General features: G+C 35.0%; 1 protein-coding gene across 3 annotated transcripts in view; it reads right to left on the reverse strand.

Moving 5' to 3' along the window:
- The window catches only part of LOC149921303 (uncharacterized), a 188,409-nt gene extending 171,316 nt beyond the window's left edge, over nt 1-17,093 (reverse strand). For all 3 annotated transcript variants that reach the window (XM_090163808.1, XM_090163809.1, XM_090163807.1), the window contains exon 1: nt 16,763-17,093. In XM_090163808.1, coding sequence (XP_090019934.1) covers nt 16,763-16,928 — 166 coding nt within the window. In that variant the 5' untranslated portion in view covers nt 16,929-17,093. The remainder of the gene's footprint in view (nt 1-16,762) is intronic.
- Nucleotides 17,094-23,191: the final 6,098 nt, after the last annotated feature.

Here is a 23,191-nt window from a genome sequence, read left to right on the forward strand (position 1 = left end):
TCTTTAAATATTTAAAAATTCTTTTCAATTACAACTTTTGAGTGGTTTTCTCTTAAAGGTTGTACGTCACTTACAACTGGCAATTCGGATTTATAATGAGAACGTACCAGTATACCGACCATCTTTGATAACATAACCTACTAACTATTATCGGTAACAATAAAGTTTACTTTTAATTTTCGATAAAACGTCTTAAATTATTTACTGACAAGTTTAATTTAAAAAAAATATTTCATATAATTCAATATTTAATTTATTACTTTACATAATTCAATACTTAATTTATTACTTTACATAATTCAATACTTAATTTATTACTTTAGAAAATTCAATATTTAATTTATTACTTTACATAATTCCATATTTAATTTATTACTTTACATAATTCAATATTTAATTTATTACTTTACATAATTCCATATTTAATTTATTACTTTACATAATTCAATATTTAATTTATTACTTTACATAATTCAATATTTAATTTATTACTTTACATAATTCAATATTTAATTTCTTACTTTACATAATTCAATATTTAATTTATTACTTTACATAATTCAATATTTAATTTATTACTTTACATAATTCAATATTTAATTTACTACTTTACATAATTCAATATTTAATTTACTACTTTACATAATTCAATATTTAATTTATTACGCTTTATAATTTCTTATTTCATTTATTACTTTATGTAATTTATTAAATTTCTTTGTGCAAGTTTACAAATAACTGTTTACAGATGGCGTTGCAGTTTAAATTTCATTTACAATTTTCAGACTCGGTAGTACTGACTGATTTTGTAAAAGGGATGTCGGGTAATCTAAGTACGTTTTTGATGTATTAACCTAGCGTTCTAGGCGTTCTCCGTAGACGTTTAATTGTACGGAGCCTAAAACCTTTCTCAATTATATTATATGGAGAAGCGTGATATGAGGTCGTCGAACAAGAGCGAAATTAATTCGAAGCCAGATAAACCCTGCCATTTTGGTAATTAATGAACGAATTTTGGCGCGTTATCTCCGTGGCTCTCTTCAGCGTATTTGCCGAAGTTAGTCGTAATTAATAGACTTTCTCTCAAACTTAAATTGCCTTGTAATGGCTTTGAGCGCGTTCTCGTCAACTTATTGACTTTAATACACATTTGATAATTTGGGGCATATTATTGGCTACACTAGCGCTACACGAACCTACCCTGGAACCTATATTCGCGAGCCTCAAAGGTTGTTTGAAGATTTAAATCGCAATTTAAATAAAAATATTTATTATTAAATCATTGAATTTGGTAAAAAAGTACAAAATAAGTTCATGAATCTTGCGCTTTCAACAACCAACTTTTCAGGATATTCAGGTCTTAATTTTAAGATATCCGTAGATAATAAGTAAGTTAGATTAGGTTAATAATATATTTTATTTTCCCATCATCCAGAATTCTGATTTCAACTGTATCTAAGGTGGTGCCTTGGGTATTAGCCTAGCTGATTATTATTTATTATTATTATTATCTGATTCAATATCACACGTAACCGATCGAAGCTGACCCGCTTTAATTCATCTCACTACATTCAGTTATCTGAATGTTATCCAATACACTAATGAATGAATGAATGAATGACTTTAATACCGTCCATAAATTACAATGGTCCCTTTTTTAACAGGGAGGAGTCAATGACTCTACCGGTACAATATGGTAAAATACACTGAATAAAAATAAATAAAGAAAACAGTAAAATGTAAACAGAGATACGTTAGATGATGATATTATGATTTTATATACAATGGAAAAACTAGTGAATGAGCAGGGGCAACTCAAAAGAATAATAATAAGGCCACGAGAATTGTTCAGTTCAGTTCGAAGGTGTTTTTTGGATGCGGGCTTTATCCCACTCATACAAAATGTTTTTTGTGGAATTTATACGTTCCCAGTCCATCTCCGATGTCGAATAAAAACCAAGGCGCTCTTGGAATTCAGTGTCATTAGGACGCTCGGGATCCAATGGGAGGCGATAACTTGCGAACGCGGGGCAATGCATAACCAGGTGGTACACGTCTTGTACAGACGAGCCGCGCAATAAACATCCTGGTTCGGCTCCAAAAATATCCGCGAACCGACTAGCAGTTGGTAACGCGCCGGTTCTGGCCTGAAAGTAAAGATGACTTCGTCGATCGTTATCATAAAACTGCTCCAGGTTGGGTTTGGATTTCCGCGTGTATAATTTCACGCTCTGGTGGGAATTTATGTCTTTTTGCCAGTTATCGTTCGAACGTTTTGTCACCGATGTATCAATCGCTTGGTTCCACTCCCGGAGGTTTGAGACATTTGCGCGAGAGACTGCGGACCCATACGCCCCGTCGAGGTACGTCGTCCGAGTGACCCATTTTGTTCGGAGGCCTGTGTTTCGGCTGTATTGATACATAGAATGGGCAAGACGAGATTCCTTTATAAAGCGAAGGCGTCCCAGGTAGCGCAATTTACTTTTTGCTTCTCTTTCGTGAAACAAAGACCACGCCATTTCACCCTTAATAGCCGAGTTTGCAGTGATGAAATTTCCACCAACAGCCATCTTCCCAACTCCCGTCTGAGCCTGATCAAATGCTCGAATAGTTTCCATCGATACGCAAATGGCCTCGTTGCAATACGTGAGTGATGGGACTGCCACTGATTTCCACAGAGTACGAGTGACGGTGTAAGGATTGTACGAGTGTGAGCCCTTGTGTTTAATCGCGCCCATTAGGGAGGTCGCTTTCTTTCGGAGCTTTTTCTCGTGAACTTCGAGGTCATCCTTTCCCGTTTTTAGGGTAATACCCAAGTATTCGACGGTATTTGATATTGGGACCAGATTGTCCTGGATTTTGAATTGTGGTTCAGGCTCCGCATCGACAAGATTGGCTGGAAAGATGACGCATTTATTGGCGCTAAACTCAAGGCCATAATCAGTAGCGTAATCAGCGCGTATGTTGAGTAGGTCTTGGAGTTCGACGTGATCTTCAGCGGCATTAAAAATATCATCAGCGAAGAAAAGACCGGGAATCTTGAAATTGATCTTCTCATAGGTAGGATGGCGCAAATGAAATCCTTTGCCGGATTTCACTAAGCGTTCTTCTAATGGCTGGAGATAAAGCGCGAAGAGCAGGGGTGACAGAGGGCACCCCTGTTTCAAGCCCACGGTACTTTTAATGAATCCGGTCGACGAAGTGCCAAACCAGTATCGATACTGGACATTGTTGTAAATCATTTTGATGTGTTGAACAAATTTTTTGGGAATTTCAAAGTGAAGCATTGTTTCCCATAGTTTTTCGCGGCAGACGGAATCGTAAGCTTTCTTTAAGTCCAAAAATGCTATATAAAGGGGGCGATTTTCCAGGAGTGCAACCTCGATCATCTGAGTCAGGATGTAGATATTATCGGAAGCCCGGCGTTCTTGGCGGAAGCCATTTTGGAGTTCACCTAGGATGACGTTATCAGCTACGAACCTTTCAAGCCTCATCTTTAGCATTGTCATGTATAATTTGCTAATACATTGCGACAGAGCAATAGGTCGGTATGAGGCGAAGTCCTGGCCATCCTTACCACCCTCTTTGAAAATCAACTTAATTTCCGTGAGGTTCCACGCTTGGGGAATGTCATTACTCATCAAAGTTCGGTTAAAAAGAATAAGTAACGCCTCCAAACCGGTTTGGCCTAGACTCTGAAGAAATTCGTTTGGGATACAGTCTTCACCAGCTGCCTTCCCTTTCGGTAAAGATTTAATAGCATTTTTTAACTCAAACATGGAGAATTCATCAGTAAGAGAGGCTTCAAACACGTTATCCGAAGTCAGCTCAATTGGGAAATCCTCAATTTTTAGTTGGCAGTGACGGTCCTGGAAACCCTTTTCGTCTTGAGCTACTCTGTCAGTGAGTAAAGTGCAGATTTCATCCGGGGCAGAAAGCAAACGTCCATCATTGTCTTTCAAGATCTCCGGTGGCTTTGTAGGTAGCGCATCACGGAAAAGCGACCAAAACAGTTTACTAGAGTTGCGGCCAGCCTTTTTAATTTCTTCTTCCGTTTGCTTATTTACCTCTTTTATTTTCCGGGAGACTATGGTATTTACCTCCCGTTTTTTTGTCAAATACTTCGCCCAAAGATCCTGTGAATTTTCACTATCTGCCTTTGCTGCCTTTCTATATAGCTTATTCGCTTCTTTTCGACCCTGAATAGCTCGATGAACGTCCTTATCGTACCAGCCTTTTAGCGCAACACCTTTATTATCAAGTTGTTTAGGGTAAGCTAAATGGTTAAGCGCCGAACTCACTAGGCAATTCTGAAAAATATCATACGATAGATCGTTGCTCGCTAGTAGTTGTTGTTCAGTATTCGCCGAGAAAGCTTCCATTTTTTGGGGGTTCGAGATTTGCCATCGTTTATTTGTGTTATTTGTCAGGTGTAGTGGTTGTCTAGGAATGTTTATAGCCCAATTTAGTATGATGGTGTTGTGATCAGTGCCAATACCAACAAGGCCCTCTTCATCAATTTCCATACCGATGAGATGTTTTTCAAAGGTCGAGTTGAGCAGTATGTAATCAATGGTTGAAGTCAGACCCCTCGCCGTCCAAGTTATTTGTCCCGTACATTTGTTGGATAAATTCCCTATACTTAGGCCATGCTCCAAGACGAAATCTTTCAATACGCATATAAGAAGGGAGAAGACCCTTTTACAGGGGTACCGCCATTGTGTGTACATTTTTAATAATCTACTTGTTACTAGAGAGTGCCATCAGTTCACAATCCGAAATATCAAAAATGATAAAACCCGCGTCTAATTTAAATTGTGGTTATTTAAAAGCTAAAATTTTGAATAACTATATTTTTTAAAATATTTTATGTAAACTTTCAGCTTGAAATAGCACTTAAATTATAATAATTATATAATAAATATAATAATTTAATTTTCTTTTAAAATTTTGCGCTAAAATATCCACGCTGGCGTCATCTAGTGTAGAAATACGAAATTAAAATTTTATACTCCATGGTGGTTTCTAAATGTTTGTTTCCCTGTATGTAATATGCGAATTGGTCTAATCCGTTTAGTATTTATTTTCGAACGTGTGGAATTAATAGCAATTATTTGCGATAAATTATCATATTAATTAAGGGTTATTACTTATAAAATTGATATACGTAGCTGTGTTATCTGAACCGAGGAAATATTTAAGATAGTTCAATTATCAGATTATTCGCCATTGCACTCAGATATTATCAGATCAGTTGATATTAGTCAAAATGCCAACCATATAGCTTAAACTATTTTTTATGTTTATTTACTTTGTTTTCCACTAGATTACAGTTACTAAACGTAGAACTCAGATAACCTTTCAGCAAACTGAATCTGAACAGATTAATTATAACAGGTCAGTTCAGATACAGTTTGAAATCAGATTTCTGCGTGAGGGGGGAATATAAAAGAAAATCCGTCTACTGAGAACTGACTTAAATAATAATAATAAGTAGCGTCATTATTAGTTTTGAAAACGTTCAATCTTAATAACTTCTCTGTCAAAATGATTGGAAAGGGGAATACGTGCAGTGCCAATTTTCTTTCGCGGCGTGTTTGGGAACTTCATTAAATGTGTAAAACAGGTTATCAAATGATATTTTTACATTTATTTTTACCGAAACGAGTCGCTGATCGAGTCTTCCTTCTAAATATTTCAAAATGCAGAAACAGCGCGATGGTTAGCGACAACGCTAAAAGTTTCGTTAGGCCTAAGACAATCATTTTGCCTTAGACGCAAAAATTATGCGTTAGGCTCAACGCGAGATTTTCCAATTCAGTCTCCCCCTTTTAAAATGACCAGACTATATGTATTAATACTCCTAGCGAATCGCTGAATGTATTTTATTGAAGTTGCTATCACGCAGAATATTTAATTTGCATCTACATCATTTAGTATTTTCTAAATCGCGTTATCGGGTGGTCGTTTGTTTATATAAAGCTAGGCCTTAGTATATGTATAAAGATAATAGTAAAACGTTAATTATAGCTAGAAAACCTTTTTCTTAAATGGAGGGAATATTATCTTCGAACCGATTTACGCAAGGAAGAATCTTTTGTGTTAGGCTGCTATACAACTAAGCTCCGTCCCATTTCCAGCTCCATCTTGATTTTACGTCTAGAGCGCCATCTTTCGAACATAAAACGAAACACTATTATGAAGTCTTAATATATTAATTAATTAGTTTAAAGCAAGTGTCGGCTCTAGGTGAAGTAGCTCTTTTTTCAACAGATGTCGCTAGCGTCGAAATCAAAACAAGATGCTGAAGCTACATTTTGACCCAAAAGGCGGGACATAAAAGTATGCTTCGCGTTGATTGGCTCGTTTGTAAATTGGTCAATAACTTCAATTCTAGTAATTGTTTACAATATATTTTATATGGGATATATAATTTAGGTTAAAGTTCACTAAGTAGAGTAAAATGGTCTAAATGGAATACTCTATAATGGCTCTCTGGCAACGTTATTGTTTCGCTATTTTGAATTTTAGCTTCCGTTTCCATTAATAGATGGCTCCACGCTCTCCACGAAAGTCATTTTTTTCGAAGATTCGGATAGATTCATGGCCATCTCTTATAACAGGGGCCTTTTCATAATGCAGGTGGCAATGATAGAGCCGACAGTTGCTTTAAGTCTACTCGGGCTAAAATATGAAAATCCGTCTACTGAGAACTGACTTTAATAATAATAATTACGTTGAATAATTTAATAATTATTTTAATTTTGCCGAAAGTAGCGTCATTTTTAGTTTCGAAAGCCTTAAATCTTAATAAATTATCTTCCAAAATGATTGAGAATGAGCGCCAATTTTCTTTCGCGGCGTGTTTAGGAACTTCATCAAATGTGTAAACGAAGTTATCAAATGATAATGCCTAAATTCTGCGTAACCATGGAGGATCTACCCTATCTATTTTTCGACGACAACCGAAAGAGGGCGTAAGCATAGCTTTCGGTGGAGAATAATTTCTGTTAGAGATAATGTAATTAAGAAAAATTTTGCTAAAAAGAAAGTGTACAATTTACCATCTGTGATTCCTAAATAGTCAAAAAATACAAATATTGCGCGTTCTCAGACGCTTAAATACCTTCTCGATATATTTAACATTCTAAATACGTTGATATCCTATAATTCGGTAAGGCGATAACTAAAACGTGAGCGGTAATAAATTATCGTTTAGATATAGCGATTAAAGCTTAATGCTAGAATGCACAGATCACGGTTGTTGAAGGCTCCTAGACCCTATATTTACTACGAGTTCTGTCTGAATTTTAATCGAGTTAAAACCAGCTCGCTTTCACTTCCAGAAAGTGGCGCGCATAAACACGCGACGCGTCTGCTGCTTTTAGTATCTCGCTCTGCTCAAAGCGAAACCGTTGCATCTCCTAATTTTTAATATTTTCAAGTTTGTGGTAATCCTTGGCTACACGAGGGACATTCAGCGTACCTCAAAACTTACAAGGAGAGTACCCGAGGTGTTTATTACCGATTTTGTTCAAAGTCGGGCGTAATGTAGACCTATATGAGATATGAAATTTCCCAAAAGGAGACGTTGCACTACCCATTCGTTTTACTATAGCAACCGAAAATGTGTTTGATCACTTAAAACAATAAAATCTCCATTTAAAAAAGCATGGGATTTTCTCGGTTTCACAGGGTCCTAGCTACGAAAATTTTGAAAAAATTTTAAAATCACGAAATGTGTAATTTGGACCACATTTAGGTAAATTTCATCAAGTTTGGGTAAATTGAAAAATTTTTTGTGTAAATTTGTAACAAATTTTGGGTAAAATAAGGGAAAAATCTTATTTTGCTTGTAAGTGGTCAAAAACAAAATCTAATGGGTAGTGCAACGTCTCCTTTTTGGAAATTTCATATCTCAAATAGGTCCACATTACGGCCGACTTTGAACTAAATCGGCAATAAACACCTCGGGTACTCTCCTTGTTAGTCCAAACTTGAACCAAATAGTATCACGCTACCAATGTCTGGTTCTTTTAAACGCTCGATATTTTGTCACATCATGGCATATGCGCAGTCACTATTTTGGCGAATTTTACCCATAGAGGGATGCTAAGAAACCTGCGAAACTTAAAGGCACCAAAACCACCATAGTACCTTAAGTAATCCAAGGTGCAAATATTTAGAAGAAATTGAATGATTTCCAAATTAATTTTTGTTGAAGGCGAAAATCAATATAAATACGAATAGTTGACATTATAAAATAAAAAGTGGTCTTGCCCAACTTGTTAATCTGTTGCTCTTACGTCATAAGACACGGCTTTATTAGTATATTCTTCTCACGCGCTCTAGAAAAAACTATATTCCTCTGGCGACTGTAAAAGCAAGAGACTCTGACGTAAGAGCTACATTTAAACAAGAAGGCCACTCTACAATATAATCGTAACTAGCTTTGGATAAATTCGTTGGCAGCAGGGCCGTAGGAACCGGGAGGGGCAGGGGGAAAATGCCCCTCCCTAGAATTTTGCTAGGAGGGGCAACTAATGTTATTGCCCTCTCCAACATTTTGGTCAGTTGAAATCTTCAAAAGGCTCAAATTCTCATTTTAAAAGCATATAAAGCTTATAGAACCTCAACTGTGTTTAAATTTCAGTCTTTTCCCGCCAACTTACATAGTAGTAAAAAGTACACGTGCATTCGGAGAAGCTACACTGCATTAAAAATTCAAAACCATTCTCCAGACCCCTGTTCGTTTCACTTTGCCCCCTCCAACTTCTAGAACGTTCCTACGCCCCTGGTTGGCAAATATGTAAAATTACACGACCCACCAATTTATCTCTCTTAAATACTTAATTTACGTTTCATATACCATAAATATCCCAGACATTAATTATCAGGACGGTTCTTTAAACAGTATTAGGTGAGCCAGTCTAAGAGATTAAGGTTTATATTTATATTTTAGCGAGTGAACAACGCGTTTTGCAGATACGACATTCCGCTCCTACAAATGACAAATTTCGGAAGGTTTCTAACACCGCCTACTTTGCAATATAATCTGTATACGATTTAATTAAAATGGAAATTCTTGGACCAAGGCAGGCTGTTTGCCGGACAGTAAAAGCCCCGCGCTCAGTTCCCGGGTTTTACGAGCGCGCTCCAGATATGGACGAAAAAATTAATATCGTTTATTATCGGGCATGGCAGCCTGAGAACATAGGTTTCAGACGCCTCGTCTGGCCTCGAGACTAAAAGCAAAACTGCTTGCGTAAGACAATAAAAAGAACTTGATAAGAACTAGTGTCGCCTTAGATGACAGAATTATGGGCCTTTCTTTATAATCAAGGGATACCTACTGAATATTTCCACAACAAAGTGTTGGATAAAATCAGTTCATCTCGGCCAGGAATTGCACCCGAAACCTTTTGGTTGAGTGACCACGCAGGCCACGAATCAAAATTCAGTGGGCGCCCTAATTTTCAGATAAATAGGCCTTTCTATAAAGTATTGTAAAGGATGATAAAATTGGCGAAAAAGTAGACAAACAAATTTGAAGAAATTTAAAAACTTACTAATAGCGCGTACCAATAGGTCTTCGATACAAACAAAATGACGCGAAACTCGGACCAAATAGATCTTCGAGTGAAAAATTAAATTAAATTAAATTAGGGTTTAGCTTTATTATCCCTTTTCATAATGGACTTATCTAATTTTTCGCCAATTTTATCATCCTTTACAATGCAGTCGATAGGTGGTTCCTTTTAACTTAACATTACGTATTAACTAATCTCCACCACCCTCCCCCTTTTCGGCTTTCCGTTGCTACGCAACTCGTTTTGAAATTTTTAATATTTAGGCTTAGTTTCTCTATTCAGTGTTATAGTCGCCAGCCAGATTTCCCGCACGGTATTGACGAGCCCCAAATAGTACGAAACCGGTCTACCGTTGGAATTTCTGGGTATTTAATTTAATTTAATTTAATTTTTCACTCGAAGATCTATTTGGTCCGAGTTTCGCGTCTTTTTGTTCGCTCGAAGACCTATCGGTGCGAGCTATTAGTAAGTTTTTAAATTTCTTCAAATTTGTTTAGGGTTTAGCTTTATTATCCCTTTTCATAATGGATTTATCTACTTTTTCGCTAATTTTATCATCCCTAACATTTGCCTTTTATTTTTACGGGTGACGTATCGATGACGTTTTACTGCGCAAAGCCCTGAACATAAGGGTAATTCGACGAAGCACCCTGTTTTCAAGCATAAAATAAACTGAACTTCTACGTATTTCGTGACGAATGAGCTACATTATATCAGAAGTTTATAGTAACACTCTTAGGAGAAAAGTTTCCATCTGGGCTATTTATATGAGATTCCGTTGGGCGCGAATTTCCCGCCAAAACAACTCATTAGCAAGTTAGGTAGGTGAATACATTTTCCCGTTAACGATATATTATCTACTTCTGGCTATATTTATCTCCTTGTTGACTGTGCTGTAGGGGAGGGAACTCAGAGCAGTATCGGCCATATGGGTGGCGAGGCCCTGGGCAAATATGGAAATTTCTAAGAATGGGAGGCCATATTGTAACAGTACATAGTATAAGCCTTTACTACAATGACTTGATATAATTTTGGACTTACGATTATTATTGGATCCAATAAAATCTGGAAAGGATCAAATATTTGGGGATCAAACTTTGATTCAAAACAGTTTTAATCCAGAAAGATTTAGCAAATTTGGAATCGAGGGTGATTTATAAAATTTTTTATCCAAAATATTGTAATTCAATAAGATTTAATGAAGTTTTGTGCAAGATTTTATACAATTTTTTGCAATAATTAATTTAATTTTTATTTTATCCCCATTTAATCTGTTCAATTTTGGTCGTATCTGGATCAAATTTTAATAAATCCAACTGGAAACTAAGCCATCTATAAAGGTTAATTTCAACTTGACATTTTGATCGGCCTTGTGAGGCCCTTGGCGTTTTCCGATACTGCCTATGTATCAAATCCGCCACTTACTCAAAGGTCATGGGTGCGAATCCTGACAGAGATGAACTGATTTTTATCTGTAATTCTGTTCTTCAAACACGCTTAATGATATCCTTTATTATAAAAATATACTTTTGTATTGATTGGCATTGATTAAGCTTGCGCCATAACTTGGGGAATTTGTAGGAGGTTCAGGCTGTACACACAAAGCTACGCGTCAACACCCCCGCAAGCTCCCATTTCACCTCTCTAATATAACTTTCTCTGTCTATGAGCCGGCCTGATTTAAAGAAAGAGTTCATTTAGGCTATTAAGAACACGCGACTGGTTTTCTTGACACGAGTCTCCGCCCACAATTTAGACACGCCCCCAGTTCGTTTCTAATGTCAATCGTCCTCGTTTATGTGATAATATAAAACGACCAACTAGACTAGCAAATTATTATCATGATTATTAATTTCGTGTCATATAATTTTATACAGGGTGTCCATTTTTATTGGAAAAAGTAATTTTTCTCAATAACCGTAACGGTTGTAGTTAGAATTTTGAAATATTTTGTGTGAATTGTCAGTACCGGGGGCCATTGTTGTACATAATGTTTATCGATTTTAAAATAATATTTTAAAATTTTGAAAAAATAAATTTTGATGTATTGGAGCTCGTCAAATTTTGCCAATGAGAAAAATGTAGAGCGACGTCGAAAACATAAGAATAAGGTTTGGTCGTTGAAAACACAATCATTTTTCACGAAATTACACGCGTTTGAAAATTGACTTAACAGGTAAACAAAATAATTGGAAAAATCAAAAACTAAAATCTTTTGGATGCCGTGGAAGTCGTAAGACAATATTATTTTTAGGATGAACTAAATATTATTTTTATTTATTTAATTAAGATTCTAAATTTCTAACTCTCATTAATAACTACAACGGTTCTTGACAAAAATCACTTTTTCGATAAGGTTTTCCTAGCAACATGAGTTGCGTTGTTTTGGCTTTAACATGGATTTAAATTGTGTTACGACCTCTGATACCGCAGTTTTTTTACAAAATTATTCGCGAAGATATCATCTTTTCATAAACTACGTGTGTAGACTTTATATTTAAAGCAATTTTTATAAACCTGCCTCCTACCAAAACGTGACGCGGTTTTGTCTTTTCAGCTGACGTCACATATTTTACAATTTAGCCACGCCTATTTTAAACCACTACGAGGGAGTAAACACGTTCTCAGTTGCTTAAATGTCTTTTTGATAAGGATAACAACGACAATGTAGAGGCTAAATTTGAAATTTCGTTTTTAAAACAATCAATTATGTTGATTTTAGCGAGCAACCAAGTGTGAAGGGCAAGAAGCTTTCGGAATTTGACACCGGGGGCGCTTCTTAAGATTTCAAGACGTATTTAATAGCCTCGTAATTTTTTTATTCAACGCTCCAAAAATTGAGCCTTGCCCTAAGCCTTTGCCGAAGATCGGCCGAGCTCATTTTTCACGCAATAATTAATCGTGTTTCGTGGCGCCATCTTTTAGAAATTGCCGCGTCTAAAAGCGTACTTAATGCAATTTTATGGACCCTCTCGAAATACGGCTTTGTCAATTTTTCCACGCTTAACGAATTCAGCCTTCTCAAAGACTTATGCTCTCGATTTAATTATTTTAATTCCGAATTGGTTTGGTTGCCTTCGAAACTCTTTATTTAGTTCCGTAGAGCCTCTTTAAAAATCTCGAAATAAATAACCCTTATGTTATTATGGGGAGGTTAACCTATACGCGGTTTTTAACCGGCACTGGTTCGTCAGTTTCAAGTCTTCTAACATTCTAAGTGCGCTGTGTTATGCCATCTATACTAGTATTCCAAACTACTTGTAAACAATTATATAATTTACTAATTATTTTATGGTACCACTATAATTATTTGACCATCTTATTTATTTGTAATAATATCCAGATACTTAAAAATAAATTTTAAAATATATTAAAATATTAAATTTATAATAGATGGCGCATCGTAGTTTGTAATAATAGCCAGACATTTTAAAATTTATGTTATAATATATTCAAATGTTAATTTTCTAACCGTAGTTCAAAAAATAAAAATTTTAAAGGGAGACGGCCAAGCTTTTCCAAATATGGCCTTATTTCCGTATCAAAAGATTAACAAGACGTTCAATATACTAACACGTACCTTTTTTTGTCTTGAAAAAATAGCTTTTGACCCAAAAAGTTGATACGAAAAATAACGCCAGGTGTTTGGGTTTGAATTTTCGGCGCCATCTTAGGGGCTGCCGCCAGCGCCACTAACCCCGTATGAGCGATTTGCGAACTATCCTAACTTAAAATCGCGCAATTTAGGCTTAGATCTCTTATAACTGGAACGCGCCGCGCGTGCAAAACAAATTTTTCGCGTCTTCAGCAGCGCGCGCTTTTACGTTGTTTTTCTGTCTCACCGACTTCTCACCCGAAATTTCTTTATTTTATTAAAAATTAACCACTCAATATTTTTTGACGCGGTTTTCGCCATAAATTTTACTTTTTAATGGGCTATAGGGCTATCTAATTCTTTAAAGCTTGACCGTTTCCCTTTAAAGATGACGACGGTTCCTTTGATGTTGCTTTGTGGAGTTCCGCCACGTAAGAGGTAGCATATTTTATTTTTTACTTTTTATTTATTTTATTTTTTAGAAACATCTATCGGTGGACATGATTATATGTATATTATTATTTAAAAATTCCCAAATTTCCTTACCTCGTTTTATTCTTTTAACTTCAAATGCCACTAGCCAAAAGTGAACGGACTGTAAAAATTTTAATTTTACGCGCAAACTAATGGCATAAAACGACAAAATGTCAGTCAGGCCAACTTCTCTGACCGCTTTAAGTGTCACCTCTCTTATTTGCATATTTAATTTTTTTAACGATGTCTTGTTGAGCATCCACGCGGTTAAAATATTCCGAATGACATTTTAATACGTGCATTTTAGTTTTTTTTGACGTCAGTTTTAGGGAACAAATTAGTTTTAAGGAGGCGGAGCTTACTGTTCAACTAATCTGATATTTTTTGGTTTTGGAGACGTCCAAGGACGTTAGCCGATTTCTAAAAAGAAACAGTTTTTTAGTTTTATAATGCTCGAACGACATAGTTGTCGTCCTCGATTTCAGAGTTACGAAATTCCTAACAAGTAAATTTTACTTTCAAAGACGTAGTGTTAGTTATACGGGCTTCAGTTTTATAGAATTCTAAAAATTATACTTTAAGAATTGAAATATATATATATATATATATATATTTAATTATTGTTAAAGCCATTCAATTTAAAAGCAATGTTCAGAGAGTTATTTTCTAATTTTAATATTATTAAACTTCAAAAATACTTTTAAACTTATTTTCATTTCATTATTTATATTAAACGTACAATCTTTCCCATATACTTCAAAGTTTCTCTCATTTGTGAACCTATTAAATCTAATTTTCAATTTTTCTTGTAATGCAAGTTAGGTTCAACTTTCCCTTAATATAAATTATATTTGAAACGAAATCAAGAGTATCACCGTTAAAAGGCCACAGTCACAAAAAGGGGAACATTCTCGCTATTTGAGGTGGAATATTTCCTCGAAAGCTGGCGAAGGTACTGATTGCATTAGCATATTCATTGAAATCCAACCACGGACATTCCGGAGAGGCCATTTTTAGAAAGGCGACCCGCGCTTGACAAAACCTCGAATTCCTCACAGTAATCAACCTACGAGCGCCTCACAAATGAGACCTACACTTCACTGACAAAATATCATAACCCCAACATGTTCGTTTTGAGAAAAATTTACTTTAAATTAATTTAATTATTTATTAACTTACTTATTTATTAATTTACTTATTTATTAACTTACTTATTTATTAATGTACTTATTTATTAACTTACTTATTTATTAATTTACTTATTTATCAATTTCCTTATTTATTAATTTACTTATTTAATAATTTACTTATTTATTAATTTACTTATTTATTAATTTACTTATTTATTAACTTACTTATTTATTAATTTACTTATTTATTAATTTACTTATTTATTAACTTACTTATTTATTAATTTACTAATTTATTAACTTACTTATTTATTAATTTTCTAATTTATTAACTTACTTATTTATTAACTTACTTATTTATTAATTTACTTATTTATTTATTAATTTACTTATTTATCAATTTATCAATTTACTTATTTATTAATTTACTCATTTATTAATTTACTCATTTATTAATTTACTTATTTTTATTTATTAATTTACTTATTTATTAATTTACTCATTTATTAATTTACTCATTTATTAATTTACTTATTTACTAATTTACTTATTTATTAATTTATTTACTTATTTACTCATTTATTAATTTCCCATTTGTTTTAAATTATTGCACATTTATATAATTCTACAATAATACCAAATTGATCCAAAAATATTCATTTTAAATTTGTAAGTTATTAGTGTAGAATAAACGACAGAAAGCCTTAAAAAGTTTCATTTATTAGATAATATATACTCAAGAATAGTTCGGTTAAAATTTTCCAATTTCAAATACGCACCGAGAGCTACGTAATTAACCTTATTTTCATGACATTATATTTTGATAAAAATAATTATTTATCCAGGAGACATTGTTTAATTCGTTTTATGTAAAATTAAAGTTACAATATTTGGTCCCTAAGGGGACGAAATGAGCGCATTTTCTCGGGTCGCTAGCAAAAGCCAGTTTGTAATTTGTAGCCGGAGAAGGGCCCTTAAGACTGGCCCCAAAAACCTGAAGATGGATCACGAAAATTGACGTCGTTTTGATATTAATTGAGTGCGGTTTTATTAAGTGGACACGCAACTCCTAAATTATTAGCTTTTTAACCCGTTTTTTAAACGTAATAAAAGATAAGCGAATTGTAGACTAACGAAAACTAGGTATTTTCCTCGGTGGGATACATCTCCCTGAACACCGGAGTGCTGCGGCTGGAGCACTTCTACAGGCGCTAGTAGGTCAAAAATAGACAACCGTTATTTTTTCTGGGTCATTTTAAAATGTTCGAAATTACATATTTATATATTTTTTTTCAAATAACTTAAAACTCTTAATCTACGAAGAAAATTTAAATTCTAAGTTCTAATTAAATTTCGTGCATCCTTCCACCAAATATAATAATATTGTAAAAAACGCAATTGACTTGAAAATCTTATAATCTAATATTAAATCTTCAGCTTAAAATTTCGAAGTTTGATGTCTACAAATTAAAAAATCCCGAAACAGGGCTTATAAGAAATGTAATATATTTGGAAAACTGTGGCTTAAAATCTTGGAAAGTACGTTTAAAATCTTCAGTTGAAGGCTTAATTTGGTGTCTAAAAAGTTTACAAATTGGAGTTTCAAATCTTGGAAAATGGACTTAAAATTCTCAAAATTGAAGATTAAAAATTTTAAATGGGGTGTTTAAACAAATTTCGAAATCTTGGCTTAAAAGCTCGGAAAGTACGTTGAAAATATGTTAATCCGTAAACTGTTTTTAACGTGCCAAACTCGGCTCCAAAATCGTTTTCTAAAATCTAGAAATTATTTTCAAAATCTTAAAATCAATCTTACATTTTGAAAATATCTTTCAGATTTAAATTAAGAAATACCTTAGCCTTCGATGGACTTTTAAATCGAACACGATAGAAGTGTATCCATGCAAGACCACAATTAGTTAGGTCAATAGCCCAAGACCACAGTTTCAAGCTTAAAAAAAAGAATAACGTACCATCCCTGCGTAATCTCCTTTGCAAGTACCTTCTTCTGGCAAATCCGGCTGCGCTGGTCTGGTTAGAGCTTTGTCCCTTCGTATGCGCACTGTTAAAAGTCACTATGAACGTAGTGGTGATCCCGAACAAATCGGACAAACCCGGTTGTTTCGCCGTATGACGCATAATTGGAATAAGAGTCCTATCGAATTAAAAGTTTTTTGTTTAGTTTTCTTCAATTTCCGTTTACGACCTTGGGTCGTACGACGAATTTGGCACAGCCGGAGTCGGCCAATACATCGCCGCAGCTTGGATTCATAAGATGCAATGTAGGAACTGCCAGAACCAACGTCTTAGTTGGAAGGCTGAGAGCACATGGTCTGATCGGGACACTTGCAGTGACTACAAACGACGCTAGTAGCGACCCCTATTTCACACCCTCCCCGTCCGAATCATCCTCCTCCATTTCTAGGTACGAACGCCCCCCCCCCCGCCTTGGTTCCTTCCCCTTTCAGATAGCACTCAAACCCTTCGCCTAGAACCTTTAGAGCTTCTCTGCCCGTTGAATCGAGCCAAGGCTTAGCGAAAATCGCGTTTTCCGTTGACTCGAGGACTACCCACCCTAAAGAAGGACTCGTTCACGTAGTAGTGAATTCACAAAAAGTTAATGTAATTAAAAATTCCCGTTAGGATGGTTCAGTAAATAGTTAACGTACGGATTATGAAATATACAATTCACGTAGATATTATGTAGTAAATAATTCACGTTGATATGACGTAGTAAATAATTCACGTTGATATGACGTAGTAAATAATTCACGAAAGATCATGTAGTAAATAATTCACGTAAGGATGGTCTAGTAAATAATTCACGTAAGGATGGTCTAGTAAATAATTCACGTAAGGATGGTCTAGTAAACAATTCACGTAAGGATGGTCTAGTAAATAATTCACGTAAGGATGGTCTAGTAATCAATTCACGTAAGGATGGTCTAGTAAATAATTCACGTAAGGATAATGTAAAAAATAATTCACGTAAAGATCATGTAAATAATTCCCGTATAGATCATGAAAATAATTCACGTAAAGATCATGTAAATAATTCCCGTATAGATCATGAAAATAATTCACGTAAAGATCATCTAGTAAATAATTCACGTAAAGAGCATCTAGTAAATAATTCACGTAAAGATCATGAAAATAATTCCCGTATAGATCATGAAAATAATTCACGTAAAGTTCATCTAGTAAATAATTCACGTAAAGAGCATCTAGTAAATAATTCACGTAAAGATCATGTAAATAATTCCCGTATAGATCATGAAAATAATTCACGTAAAGATCATCTAGTAAATAATTCACGTAAAGAGCATCTAGTAAATAATTCACGTAAAGATCATGTAAATAATTCCCGTATAGATCATGAAAATAATTCACGTAAAGATCATCTAGTAAATAATTCACGTAAAGATCATGTAGTAAATAATTCACGTAAGGATCATCTAGTAAATAATTCACGTAAAGATCATGTAGTAAATAATTCACGTAAAGATCATCTAGTAAATAATTCACGTAAAGAGCATCTAGTAAATAATTCACGTAAGGATGGTCTAGTAAATAATTAACGTAAGGATCATGTATTAAATAATTCCGTAAAGAAGGTCTAGTAAATAATTCACGTACGGATGACGTAGTAAATAACTCACGTAAGGATAATCTTGTTATTAATTCGCGTAAAGATCAACTATTAAATAATTCACGTAAGGATGACCTAGTAAATAGTTCACGGATGATGTAGTAAATAATTCACGTTAGGATGGTTCAGTAAATAATTTACGTAATGATGATGTAGTTAAGAATTCACGAAAACATCATGTAGTAAATAAATCACGTGAGGATGGTGTCGTAAATAACTAACATGAGGATGGTGTCCTAAATAATTAACGTAAGGATGATTTAGTAAATAATTAAGGTAAGGATGACGTAGTAAAGAATTCAAGTATGAATGATGTAACAAAATTGCCATTTTGATGGTCGAGTTCGCCTGGTTTATAGAAGTTATTTTTTGTGATAAGATTTTAGTATATTTTCGAGGTAAGCCTATTTAAGGTTGTGATCGGTATTTATTATCTAGAACGCGCATTGGAACTTAAGAATGAACTTAAAATTGTTCAACTTGATCTTCTATTACCATCGATTGGCAGTTAAACCGAAATTTTCTTGAGACCTTATAAATTAAATTTTATATATTGCCTTAAATAAAATTATGATGTTTCATTAAAAACTCATCTATGTAACCGAGAACGTACGAAGTTGTGATATGAGTCAGATACAGTTGATACTTAATTTGATAAAAGAAAAGCTATTTTCAGGAGACCAAAAATAAGTAAATACAACACAGGAAAACGCAGCTTAATTTAATATACATTTATCTTGACGCAAGATGGCGCCTCCCATGCTGGGATATTTTAAGTGAATCTCTAGGGTCTAACTAGACACCTCATTACCTAAAATTATTACAAGCTGCGATTTATGTTACTTTAAATCGGTATTTTCAACGGCCATCTTGAATTATTTTTGCTTAAACTACTCCGAAATAATTCTTACGGATCTGGAAAAAAAGTGCTACAAAACTAGAAATCTTAGCTCAGTGAGATATTCCTATAGATTATTCATTCATACAAATCTGGCAAAACCAGCGACACAATTGAGTGGTAATTCAAGTTTGAAGCGATAAAATTAGCGATATCGAAATTAATCTTCGTTATTCTCGCCATAAATATTTAGTCCCTTTATAGTGTAATTTGTCCTTGCTGGCGCTGTACGTCGAGTGAAACTCCACGTTCGTTCACGGCTTCGTAGATTACATTATAGCGAGCTCCCTTCCTTCCCACTCGGGCCTCGGCTTCGATCGAAACGGCCTGCTCACTCGCGCCTCCTGGTGGCGAGGTCTGCAGGCTCCAGCGAGGGAGCTCTGACGAGTGCAGCTCTCAAATAGAAAGGGATGAACCTTATGCCCCCCCCCGTCCTCGTACAGAAGAAGTACGCCGGGGGGATGACAACGAACCCTCCCCCTCACTTAGCCGGGGGAAAAAGGGTGAAATGAGACTGTGGCGCTCATGAAACTGCTTCACTGTTTGTCAATTTATTTTATTGATAAATTTTTAAACATTCTCTTGTACAAATTGTAAGGAAGTGTTCATACATACTAAATTTTGTTTGATACTAAATAATGTAGTTTAAATTTAAAATATCCCAGATTGATATGGGGGTATTTGGTTAGTCTTATTGAATATAATCGCCAATTTCATTGCTTCAGGAAATAACCCAATCCCACCATATCATGACTAAAGTGATACATATTTATTACTTATAAGAGTAATCAGCAAAGCTAGTCTGCATTTAGAACGCGGCTTCTGTTAATTGAATATGGCGACTGCTATGATCGGTAATTGGAGTGGGTTACTTATGTTATTTACTTTAACCAAACAGCGCAAGAAAGAATGTTATTTGAAAGGGGTATAATATGTGTTATCAGGAAACTATAGAGGTATACACTTGGAATGTCTAAGATTCCATAGGGACAGTGATACGAAAGCGCGTCGAGACAAAGGTGGGGCTTAACTACGTCGAGTGTAAGACGTTACACGACATTTCAAATTCATTGGCTCGAGGTTTGACGCGAAAATAATGCGTCGTCATGATAACAAATAGGTGATCTTCCCGCGCAAAATAGGCTTATAAAACAATGGATTTAAAAACCTTAATTTGTTATCGTTCTTAATATTTTAAAGTAATTATAATGTTCTTCGCGAAAGAAGTGTAGTGATACCTAATTTCAGGTATTTGTATATTATAAAAGAGATAATCAGGTGAACTAATAACATAAAAACCATGACTAGGCTTAATGACGAGTTTTCGTCGAATGAGGGTAGCGAGGCGCGAGAGTTATTCTCGTGAGTTTTCCCGCTTTAAGACACGCCCATTTCTACGAGCTTCATCACGGCTGTAAAAATCTTCCTTAGACATTCCAAGTGTATACTTATATAGTTTCCTGGTGTTATTCATTTGGTGTAATTAATAATAATTAATTACTTAGGATAAACTAAAAAGTCATAATTTTAAATAAATACTTACTGAAAAGTAAATATATTTTATTAAATTAATTTCATAATTAATCGACCTCACCGTTGCAATAGAGGGTGCTAGTTTTCGAAATCATCCTATACTTCAACCAGGTGGGAGTGAAAGTCTGACTGATTATGGAACACGCGTTTTTTATACTGGTATAGCGTCGTACTCTAACCACCTAAAGGTTTAATAACCCTGGTCCTACTGTATACTCCCTTTAAGAGCTTTCGAAAGGCAATTGCGAATATTTTACATTAAAGTACCCGATTTGTTTGTCTAATGCAACAAAATCCTATTATATCAAAAAGTAAACCTGAAAAACTCCCAATAGATGTTGTATTTTATAAAATAAACAGAAATTGCCCTATATAAGGGCTTAAACCACTTACGTCGTTAGATAAGATGTGTAGTCCTGTCACACCTAATCTCCATTGCAGCTAGGCTTCCCTCCCCGTTTTAAGCAGCTTGCTTCAAGTACCTGTAAACACAAAATTAGGTGAATTTTTAATTATCCCGCGTTACTTCACTGCACGCTTCTCCTTAATGTTGCGGAGCGCCACCTTCAGCGTAATCAGACTAATTTCCTTCCTCATTAACTTTAACTCAGGGGTGTCCAAATTTTCATTTGAAAACTTCGGCATTCCCCTTCCATAAAAACTTGTAGAGGTTAACGTTAATAGTTAGTGTAGGGAGCTGTTGGCTCGCGTGGCATGTAGGGCTTGCTACCACCCTCCTACGCATTGTAACCCGGCCACCTGTTTAAAGGCATAACAGGGGCGTAGGAACCGGGAGGGGCAGGGGGGGCAATGTCCCTCCCTAGAATTTTGCTGGGAGGGGCAACTAATGTTATTGCCCCCTCCAACTTTTTGGTCAGTAGAAATCTTCACAAGTCTCAAATTCTCATTTTAAAAGCATATAAAGCTTATAGAACCTCAACTGTGTTTAAATTTCAGTCTTTTCCCGCCAATTCGGAGAAGCTACACTCCATTAAAAATTCAAAACCATTCTCCAAACCCCCTTTTGGTTTCACTTTGCCCCCTCCAACTTCTAGAACGTTCCTACGCCCCTGAGGCATAATAAGTCGCTAGCTGACTTGGGCCTAAGGTGGTGCCAAGGGTATTAGCCTAGCTGATTATTATTATTATTATTATTATTATTGCTTCTAAAAACATTTCCAATTATATTTATTCAGTTAATAATGTAAGGAAACATCTAGATAATTTAGCATAGTGCTTAGAACTGATTCTCAGTTAAAAGTTGCGTTACTGATCTTACAACCTAATTCAGATTTAGAAATCAGATTATCTGAATTTACAGTTTATATCGGTCAAAAATGCAAACCAGATAGTTTAAGACCGAACGATTCTGAATTCATTGTAAACACTAGAATCTTAGCTGATTTCAGATGCCAAACAGTAATCCATTTTTAATATCCCCCCCCCCCCACATAATTTTTTTGAAAAATTTAAATACTGTTTAGAGCGAATATTTCAAAATCTATTTTAGGTACGAGTTTGAAATTTTCATGTTCGCATAGAGTGTGTAGGGGGAACACCTACTATGAAAATGTCGATGACCTTGAACCATGTCAATATTTCTCGGATTCCTATTGGTCAAATCCGATCGGGTCAAAGCTATTTAGACATAAAACGTGACGTGGAATACTTTTCTAATTGGAACCAACTTTCTATCACTTACGTTCTCGGGATAATTTTTGGATAACCTTGAAGACATGGTTCAAGGTCATCGACATTTGGATAACCTTGAAGACATGGTTCAAGGTCATCGACATTTTCATACTAGGTGTTCCCCCTACACACTCTATGCGAACCTGAAAATTTCAAACTCGTACCTAAAATAGATTTTGAGGTATTCGCTCTGGTTCATTTTTTAGTGGGCACCCAATATTTTAATTAAGCTGACTGAATATGGTCAGAAATTTACCTAAATGTGGTCCACCCATTTTGTGAAACCGAGAAAATCCCATGCTTTTTTAAATGGAGATTTTTTTGTTTTAAGTGATCAAAAACATTTTCGGTTGCCATGGCAAATCGAATCGGAGATTTCATATCTCATATAGGTCTGCATTATGCCCAACTTTCAACCAAATCGGTAATAAACACCTCGGGTACTCTCCTTGTCAGTAAAACGTTTGTAAAACCCGGCCACCTGTTTGATGATTTGGGCCTAAGGTGGTGCATTGGGTATTAGCCTACAATAGTTGATTATTATTAGAATAGGAAGAGTCACACTTATGGTAACACGCATTCAAAGTCACGCAAAATCTTGTCGAGGTTAAAGGTAATAGTGATTGTAGG

This window comes from Leiobunum rupestre, chromosome 11 (genome assembly GCF_980474605.1).
Source record: "Leiobunum rupestre chromosome 11, qqLeiRupe1.1.hap1, whole genome shotgun sequence".
In the NCBI taxonomy this organism is placed as follows: Eukaryota; Metazoa; Arthropoda; class Arachnida; order Opiliones; family Sclerosomatidae; genus Leiobunum; species Leiobunum rupestre.